General features: G+C 60.0%; 2 protein-coding genes across 8 annotated transcripts; one reads left to right on the top strand and one right to left on the bottom strand.

The window, feature by feature from the left end:
* The first annotated feature begins 397 nt into the window (after nucleotides 1-397).
* On the top strand, nucleotides 398-5,344 carry FAM219B (family with sequence similarity 219 member B). 7 transcript variants are annotated; one of them, XM_030014564.2, is made up of 7 exons: nucleotides 407-474; nucleotides 1,743-1,878; nucleotides 2,179-2,281; nucleotides 2,575-2,665; nucleotides 3,052-3,153; nucleotides 3,431-3,479; nucleotides 4,031-5,344. In XM_030014564.2, the coding sequence occupies exons 3-7, from the start codon at nucleotides 2,215-2,217 to the stop codon at nucleotides 4,184-4,186; spliced, it is 465 nt and encodes a 154-aa protein (XP_029870424.1). In that variant the 5' UTR covers nucleotides 407-474; nucleotides 1,743-1,878; nucleotides 2,179-2,214; the 3' UTR covers nucleotides 4,187-5,344. The 7 variants fall into 7 exon arrangements, with proteins under 7 accessions (XP_040979590.1, XP_029870421.1, XP_029870420.1 ...); XM_041123656.1 differs by lacking the exon at nucleotides 1,743-1,878 and having other exon boundaries at nucleotides 398-474; nucleotides 3,076-3,153; nucleotides 4,034-5,344; XM_030014561.2 differs by lacking the exon at nucleotides 1,743-1,878 and having other exon boundaries at nucleotides 398-474; nucleotides 3,076-3,153.
* Nucleotides 5,270-9,305, bottom strand: MPI (mannose phosphate isomerase). The gene is made up of 8 exons (XM_030014558.2): nucleotides 9,179-9,305; nucleotides 8,742-8,869; nucleotides 8,202-8,402; nucleotides 7,972-8,113; nucleotides 7,610-7,792; nucleotides 7,306-7,479; nucleotides 6,944-7,152; nucleotides 5,270-6,469 (listed from the first exon to the last, which is right to left on the bottom strand). Exons 1-8 carry the CDS (start codon nucleotides 9,192-9,194, stop codon nucleotides 6,251-6,253), a joined length of 1,272 nt encoding a protein of 423 aa, XP_029870418.1. The 5' UTR covers nucleotides 9,195-9,305; the 3' UTR covers nucleotides 5,270-6,250.
* Between the last annotated feature and the right edge of the window lie 14 nt (nucleotides 9,306-9,319).

Genomic DNA, 9,319 nt, shown 5'->3' with positions numbered 1-9,319 from the left:
GAGAAGGAAGAAGAAGAAGAAGGGCTTGCAAAATCCTCCCTGCCCTTGGAGCAGCCTCTTTGCCGGGGGAGCTGCCTGCTGCCAGGGTCGCTGCTGCTCTGAAGACCCCGTTTTCCACCTCGGTTCCGGCGCGGGCAAGGCTTTTGGCAAAAAGAAAAGAGGGCAAAAAAGGGAAATTCCTATGTCTTATTACTCCGCCCGCCCCGAAAAAGGGAATTTTTGGGGAAAACGGGCGCTGGTGCGGAGAACCGCTTCCCCATCGCCCAGCGGGCCCGGGGCGGAGCCTCCCGCTATCGCATGCGCGGCGGGGGTGTGGTGAGGGGAGGGCGCGATCTCGCCGCCTCCCATTGGCTGGGCCGCGCCGCCGCGCGTCGCCATTGGCGGAGGGGGTGGGCGGGGCGGCGGGCGGCCATGGCGACGGGCGGCGGTTCCGCTCCCGCTGGGAGCAGAGGCGGCGGGCGGCGGGCAGCGGGGGTACGTGCGGGGCCGGGGGGTGTATGTGGGGGGTATAGGGCCGGGGGGTGTGCCTGGGGCAGCATGGGGGATATATGTAGAGGGGGTATAGGGCTGGGGTGTGTGCCTGGGGCTGTATGGGGGATATATGTAGAGGGGGTATGTATAGGGCTGGGGTGTGTGCCTGGGGCTGTATGGGGGACATATGTAGAGGGGGTATGTATAGGGCTGGGGTGTGTGCCTGGGGCTGTATGGGGGATATATGTAGAGGGGGTATGTATAGGGCTGGGGTGTGTGCCTGGGGCTGTATGGGGGACATATGTAGAGGGGGTATGTATAGGGCTGGGGTGTGTGCCTGGGGCTGTATGGGGGATATATGTAGAGGGGGTATAGGGCTGGGGTGTGTGCCTGGGGCTGTATGGGGGATATATGTAGAGGGGGTATAGGGCTGGGGTGTGTGCCTGGGGCTGTATGGGGGATATATGTAGAGGGGGTATGTATAGGGCTGGGGTGTGTGCCTGGGGCTGTATGGGGGATATATGTATAGGGGGTATGTATAGGGCTGGTGTGTGTGCATGGGAAAGTATGGGGGATATATGTATAGGGGGCATAGGGCTGGGGTGTGTGCCTGGGGCTGTATGGGGTATATATGTATAGGGCGTATGTATAGGGCTGCGGTGTGTGCATGGTGGACTGGGGTATGTGCATAGGGGCCACTATGGGGTACGTGCCTTATGGGTATAGGGCTGGGGGGGGGTGTGGGCAGCGTAGGGCTGGGGCATAGGCACAGAGGAGCAATATAGAGGTAGAGCGCCCGCGTTTGGCTGTAAGGGTATAGGCGTGGAGGCACGGTGTAGGGTAGGGGCAGGGTAGAAGCAGAGCACAGGTAGGGGGGCTGTATAGGGAGGGGTATAGCACATACTGGGGGATACGGGGGTGTGGGCAGAAGTTTGCCGCCTGCCCAGTTAATCCCACTGGCTCGGGTGGCCCCGAATCCCTGCGCACGGAGTTATTCCCACGTGTGAGGCTCTGCCCTGCTAATTCCGGCTTAAGACACTGACGCGAATCCTGGTTTGTTGTGCTCTCCGATCACTACCCCAGGTCCTCTGCGTTGTTTCACTGTTTCGTTGTTAACTGCTCCCTCTCATTCCCCATCCCTCCTGCACTGACTCTCTCCCCATTTTCTGATTTTTCCTCTATTTTCTTCATTAGTTACTATTTTTGTAGAAGCTTCCCGCCCCGTTGTCATTTAGCAGTGTTGGCTCTCCTTGATGATAAATGCCTTACAGATGGGGGAGGCTTTTCCTTGAAGCATGAGGAGAAGCTTGAAAGGCTCAAAACCTGCAGAGAAATTAAACTGAAGTATCCTTATATTTTATTTGATGAACCTGCTAGTTAAATTGCTTCCATCACGTATTACTGGAGGTAGGCTTGCAAAGAAACTGCTGGTCACCACGTGCGCTTTTAATTTAGCATCACCATTCCCAAATAATCCCTTCATCTGCTAATAGATCTGCTTATTCCTTTTCCTCTCCCTCCTCCGGCCGCAGCACAGGGCTGGGGAGGAGGAGCCGTCCCCCCCCCCAGCTCTCCCCAGCCGACGTGCTGGCAGATTTCCCCGCCGACGTTGAGTTCCCAAGGATGACCAGATGCTCTGAGATGACTCCGGTTTACTTCATCCCCATAGAGAGATGCTCCTAAATGTGCTGCTTTCCCTTTTTTTAGCTCATTTGGGCTGAAAACAAGAGGCCGAACAAGGCGATGGATGCGGTGGAGAAAAGGGGACCGTACATCATGAGCAAGCCTCCCTCCATTCATTCCAAGCTCCGTAAGTGATTCTCGGTGTCACCCCAGGGACTCTGCTGGGATTTGGGGAGTCATTTGCACCTCTTGCCTAGGGTGGGAGTGACCAAAAGCCCTTTTATTCCTTGGTGGGATAAAACCATAAAAAAACCCCAACATTAAAAAAAAACCATAAAAACCCATAGGCTCTGCATATGGAAAGCACTGCAATGCCGTCATGCTCTCCTTAGGACTGACCTGCAATGCCTCCCCCGCAAAAAAAAGACTCTTGGGGAGCGCTTGGGTATTTTTAGCTCTGCCCCTGTGCTTGGCTTTCAGAGAGGCAACGCGAGCTGGCAAAGGCAGCGCTGCGAAGGCAGGGGCTGCTGGGGGGACCCACGCCACACCAGCCGAAGCCGGCGGCTAAAAGGTCTGATCCCGTTTTTCTTCTCCCGGGATATATTTTCACATTTCTTGGGGAGATTGGGGAACTCAGAGGATTAAAAAATTAGTTTGGGACCTTAGCCTGCTGGCTCCGTCGTGGCCAGCAAGCATCCGATATAATAAAACTTTTCCTGCAAAACTTGGGAGTTGCTCTAGCGGGGGCCGTGCTCCTCCTCCTCTTTGTTTTGGGGATGGTTTGGTGCTAAGGATTTAATCGGGGAGCCTAGAGCTTAGATGGAGTTTAATCTTAGCTGGTGGTGGCCCTGGACAATGCCTGGGTGGGAAGGGACATTCAGGACCAGGATTCCTGCCCTGGCTCTTCAGTCCGTCAGCTCTGTGGCTGCATTTCCACACCCAAAACGTCTGTTACAGGCTCGCTCCTCTGCTTTCCTGCAGATCGGTGAAGTTTAACAAGGGCTACACGGCGCTCAGCCAGACGGCGGATGAAAACCTGGTCTCCCTCGATTCGGACAGGTGGGGACTGGGTGAATATCCCAGGATTTTGGGGGGGGGGGGTGTTGCAGGCTCAGAGCTGGCTTTTTGGGGGGATTGATTTTCCTTGTCACTTGTAGAGCATCCCCGATGGCACTGGACACCTCTCAGGAGCAAAACACCCCTGTGGTCCCAGATTTAACAAATCCCTTGGGGTTATGCTGCCGGCTCTCTTTTTCCCCCCCGAGATTCCCTTGTCTGCATCCGAAGCAAAGATGCCGATTCCTGGCTGGCTCTGACTGTTTCCTTCTTCTCTTAGTGACGGGGAGCTGGGATCCAGATGTTCCTCAGGCTACTCCTCTGCCGAGGCAAGTCCAGGGGTTTGACCCTGACGGCACGGTCCCCGTGGGTTCCCTCGTCCCCGTTACACCTTGGGGTCTGTATAGGGGCTGAAATGAAGCATCACCCTATGGGGTGTGTATGTGTGTCCATCTTGCAGAGCTTTGCTTTGCAAACTGCTGCCTCTGCTGCCCAACAGGTTTAAGCCATACATAAATGTCCCTTTTGCAAGCCCCGGCTGGCTATCGCTGCTTTGCCCTTTGCACCTAAAGCATCATCTGCCCCCAGACCGTGCAGCAGGGCAGCTGAAGCGCTCCAACATACAAGGGTGTCACAGCCCGCGGGGTGTTTTGGGGTGCACGGGGCGTGCGTTGGGGTGCTGCAACCCAGGAAAAGCTCTTTGGTCTTTTGCTTTCGTCTTCTCTGCTCTGGTTGTGCTGCTTCTCCCCACGCAAAGGCACTGGAGGGAGGACGCGATGCCCTTCTTGTTCACAACCCTATTCTTTGCAAGCCCTAGGACCTAAATTTTAACTAAACTGGGAGTAACCAGCTCTTCTAACCTCCTTTGTTCCCCCCGCAGCAGGTGAACCAGGACCTGAGCCGGCAGCTGCTGCAGGATGGGTACCACCTCGATGAGGTCCCCGATGACGAAGATCTGGATCTCATCCCCCCAAAACCCATCGCCTCCTCTTCTTGCCCCTGTTTCGGAGAAAATCTCTCCTGCGTGATCCAGTAGACGCCGCTCGGCCGGGGCCGTGCAAGAACAGGTCAAAAGCCAGCACTTTCTTTGTCCCGCGGGATGGCTGTCGGTGTCCGTGTCCCACACCAGGACGGCGACACGAGGACTGAATGATGCTGCGATGCCGCTCGTGGTGAGCAGCAGCAACCAACCAACCCCAGAGGACTTTTCCTTACACTCAGCAATATCAGGGAGAGGTGGCATGGTGACGTTCAGGTGGCCTGGATGGGACCTGTTGCCTGGCTGGGGTGGGGAGGGAGGAGAAGCAGAGCCCAGGCACCTCAATGGGGGTGTAAAGGGAAGGAATTGGGAGGTGCAGCAGCAAACGCTCTTTTGTTTGCCTGACCTCCTCTTTTCCTCCTTTAATTGGCCACATGGAGGATTAGGACCTGGCCCTGGACACGGGTTACCCTTCCCAGCCCTCCCTAATGAAGACGTGGTTGATGGTGGGGTCAAACTGCCGTGGTGTGGGACCAGGCTGGGAAGCCCTGAGACCCCTTTTCTATTTATTTTCATTTTAGTCACCCCTCCTCCCTGGCAGGCTGAGGCCAGGCCAGCGAGGCTGGGGTCAGCACAGGCTGGCAGAGAGCTGTTTCATTTACCTATCTCATGCTGCTTGCAATTAATTGCTGCTGGCTTCCCTCCTCCCAAAGCCTGGGCTGACCTGAACCAAAGACCGCAGCTTCAACGAAGAGAAGATGGGTGGAACCCAGCGGAGCAGATTGGGGCAGGCTGCTGAGCATTAAGCGTCTGCGTTTCTTACATCCACCAGCAGCTACTGCTCAGGCTGGGACCTCTCCGCTTTCCATCTCTCGAGGGACCCGTTAAGTTCTGGGTTTGAAGCTAATGGCTTCTTCCAGTTCTCCCCAAAGCTGCTTTGATGCAGGCGAGGGGCAGCCCAGACCCCCCGTGCCAGCTCTGCACGGCTCCTTTTGGGTGCAGATTTGGGGTGGCTGGGGAGTCTACCTGCTGTGAACCTTAAAAGCTGCCTTAAATCATGGTCCTGCTCTACTACATAGAGGACAATCAGCTGCTTATAAAGAAACCTTATTTAAATATTTCATGTCTAGAGATGTGAGCTGGTTTTTTTTGTTGTTTTTTTTTATTATTTTACTTGTTAAAGGGAGCACTCAATAAACTGGATCTCATTACTCAGAGGGTGTGTTGGTGCTGTGGCGGGGGGCTGAGCCGCACTCCCCCCCAGCAGCACTGCTTGGGAGGGCTCCTTCCCTGACCTGGCGCATTTTTGGAGCGATCTGTTTTCCCTCGTCACATTTTACCCCGGTGACCTGTTTCCCTGCGGAGCTGCCGTGTCGCCCGGACTGATGCTGCTGTTGGGGCGATGCGGTGAAGGTCGCAGCCAGCGCCGGGGGTGGGGAATGCCAGAGCTGCCCCCAGCCTCCCCCGGTCCCCGAGCCCTGCAAAAACCAGTGCTTGTCCCCGTCTTCCTCCTCCTGCTCCCTACGCCACGCTGTCCTGCGCCGAGGACAAAGTCACCACTTTATTCACAGCACCAGAGGCTCTCCAGCTGTGTCACCCTGCCAAGCAGCCCCCTTTTACAGCTGGGGAAGGGGTGACACGGCTCAGAGGACTGCCTGCCATCGGCCAGGCTTGGGAAGAGCCCACCAGGCACCCAGGAGCAGCAGAAAACCTCAACATCACATTCGCAGGGGGGAAGCAGCAGGTCCTAGAAGCCAGGCAGAGATGCTCGAGACCCGGGGTGCAGAGCTCAGGCCCCCCTGCTGCTTCTCGGTGAGAAGGAAGGGGGGAAAAAAACTAATAAAAGGAGTTGTTGTATGGCATTAGGAGCACCCGGAGGGGATGATGCTACAGGGACACGGCTAACGAGCTGTGAGGGGAGATGCTCTTCCTCTGCCCGCTGTGCTCCGCACCACATCCAAGGAGTCGATTCGTGGAATTGCTCTTTCTACACATCGGGTGCGGGCTGGTTCGGGGGTTTAATAGATGCAGGGGAAACTTCCAAGCGAGATGACTTTGCCCAGGCCAGTTTCTATCTACTCAAATGTGGAGTGATGTGGGGGGAAGCGTCCCAGGTCCCGCTCAGAGGAGGCAGCAGGCTCGGAAGAGCAGCATCCCATCCGGCGAGGAGAGGTGGAGGGAGATGCTCTCGTTAGCAGAGATGAAGAGCACGGAGCCACGACGCAGAGTCATTTCGGAGGCTGCGGCTGTGGAGGTGCCCATGGCTGTCCCTTGGATCACCAGCAAGATGCTGGCAGAGTCCATGGCAGAGACGAGGTACAGCTTGATGGAGGGGGGGATCTGCAATGGAAAGGGTCACCGCGGCTTGAGTCCGCTGCAGATTTTCTTCTCTTCGGAGAGCTGGAAGGGGGTGATCCCCGTTCCCTGCTGCAGCCTTTGCTGTGCCCAGGCCACCCTGCACCCGCAGCAGCCCAAGCCCAGGGACCTCGGCTTAGCTGAGGACACCCAAGCTGCACCCCCGAGACCTATTCCTGGTTCTCCCTCTGCCCGGAGCTGCTGGAGAAGGTGAGCGAGCTCCAGGCAGGGGAAACAGAGGAGGGAGAGGAGCCTGCAGCACTGCCCGGGGGTGACACAAGCATCCCCAGCGGCCCCAGGCATCCCTCCATCCTCGCTGGGGCACAAGCTACAAGGGTGAGCAAACCCGTGCCAAGAAAACCCCAGCCAACACCGAGATGTCCTACCAAGAGCACAGCCGAGACGGGAGACAGCCGGTGTTCCCCGCCGTGTCCCCAAAGCAGACCCGTCGCCGCTCACCTCTATCCTCATGATGGCGAAATCTGGCACGGGCGGGTCGTAGAGGTAGACGCTGGGGTCGAGCTGGCTCTGCGCGGCCGGGAAGATCTTGGAGCTGCTGGGTGCTGGCGTGTAGTTGAGCATCTCGCACAAGGTGAGGACGTCGATGAATTTGGGGGTGAGCCCGGCGCGCACTGTGTTATCCGAGCACGCCATGCACTCCACGCAGTCTGCGGGGATGAGGCAGCGCCGTCAGCCCACCGCAGCCCTCCCGCACGTCCCGGGGCGGGGGCGGGATCCAACCTTTCGCAGGAGGCCATGGCCACCCTGGGGGGACAGTCCTTGCGGGGTCTCGGGTTAGGAAAGCCCACCACCACGCTCACCTCCGTGCAGGTAGGCGTGGGGCTCGTTGGCTCCCAGGAACATGGCCTCTCCCGGCTCCAGCCTCACCAGGTTGAGGAAATAAATGGTGAAGCAGCCGATGTCCCCCGGGTACTGCGAGTGCAGCCGCAGCAGCAGGTCCCCGTTGCTCCCCGACGTGTCCTTCCCTTCCGCCGCTGTGTGGGTAGAGAAACCAGGCGCGACACTGGGGAGGTGGGTGGGCGGTGCCCCGTCCCCTCCCCTAAACACAGCCACCCCCCCCCCAAAACCATTCTTGGGGGGCCACGGCGGGCAGAGAGGACCCACCTTCCTGGGAGATCCTCTTCACCAGCATGTTCAGCTGGTCGACGAAGAACTTCTTCTCGCTCTTCATCAGGCGGGTGAAGCAGACGCGGAGGGCGGCCGAGACGCCGCGGGGGTCGTCGCTCCCGCTGCGCTCCAGCTGCTCCGCCGCCACCTCCCCGATCAGCGCCCGCAGCTCGGGGACGCCTGCCAGGGTGGCCAGCCCAAGTCATCCCTGGTGGCTTGCCATTACGGGGGAGCCCAGCATCCCCCCCCCCCATCCCAAGGTGGTAGCACAGCCACCGTCCCCATCCCGAACCCGCCACAGGGAGGGAAGGCGGCACCGGGGGTCCGACCTCGCGACCGCCCTCCCTCGCCATCCTTACTCTGGAGGAAGGAGACGATCTCCTCCACCGGCCGAAAGCCGCACAAGCCCTCGAAGGGGGTGAGAGCGATGGCCATTTCGGGCTTGTGGTTGGCGTCGGGGTAGTGCTCGGGGAACTGGGCGTGCAGCTTCGCCGCCAGCTCCTGGAGAGGGGGGGCAGAGGAGCTGGGTGACCTCCCCGGGGACACGAGGTCCGGCCGGGGCTGTCCCCCTCCCCGGGGCTCTCCCTACCTTGTTGGGGTGCGCCTGGATGGAGAGGGCGGTGTTGACCGACAGCACCTTGAAGAGGAAGGGCAGGCGACCCTGGAAGGCGTCCTTCACCTTTGCCCCCAGGCAGGCGGGATTGTCGGCGATCCACCGGCCCAGGGTCTTTTGGGGGATGCGGTTATCCCGGATGATGGCGTCGCCCCGGGGGTGCGCACCCATCCACAGCTGCGGGAGACAGACGGACGGACAGACGGACGGACCCCTGAGACGGGCAGCCAACGGGGATGACTTGGGCTTTTCTCGAGGCCGCTTGGCCCCGGACTCAATCGATGCGGCCAAGGCGGCTCCCTCGGGGGCTGAGTCACGCCGGGCTTCTCCTCTCCTCCTCCCCGGGCAGCCCCCCCCCGGGGCTCCAGGGGACCGGGGACGACCAGGGGGATCCGCGTCCCTCCCCGAGCCGGCTGGACCCACGACGGCGAGAGCCGCGGCCGGTTGGGACGGACGCGCCGATGGGACGGACGCAGGGCCGGGACGGACATACGGACGCGGGGGCAAAGCGCTCACCTCCGCGTAGCGCCGATCGGGCTGGATCTGGACCAGGGGGTCACTGCTGGCCAGCAGCTTGGCCACCTCGCTCTCCGGCCCCAGCTTCCCCCAGGAGTAGCTCTGCACGGCGCAGGAGAGGGGAAACACTGCGGGAATGGGAAGCCAGACATTGGGGGGGGGGGGCAGAAATAACTCTCTGCCCCCCCCCCCCCAAAACCCCCCCAAGCCAGGGGGTGAGAGGGGGCCAGGGCAGGGTGGGGGACCCAGGGGGTGTATTTCGGGGGGGGGGGGGAGTAATTTAATCTCTTTCATCATATAAGGGGTCCCTCTGCCCCACCGCCCTGGGGGTCCCCGGTGGTGGGGGGGGGGTGTCTCCATCCCCGTGGGCCTGCCCTGCCCACCCGAGGCTCTCCCCCCCCCCCAGGGAGCTGCCCTGCCCGCCGGGCCCCTCTCACCGCGGATCTCCGCCATGGTTCCACCGGCAACGGGAGGGCACGGCGGGGCAGGGCAAGCCGGGAACCGTAGTCCCTATAGCGGCCATAGGAGACACCCCCCCCCCCCCCGCACCGCCCCGCGTTGTAGCGCACGGCCCCGCC

Source organism: Aquila chrysaetos, chromosome 5 (assembly GCF_900496995.4).
Source record: "Aquila chrysaetos chrysaetos chromosome 5, bAquChr1.4, whole genome shotgun sequence".
Lineage (NCBI taxonomy): Eukaryota > Metazoa > Chordata > Aves > Accipitriformes > Accipitridae > Aquila > Aquila chrysaetos.
Note: the sequence above shows the minus strand (reverse complement) of the source record. Positions and strands in the feature narration are given on the sequence as shown.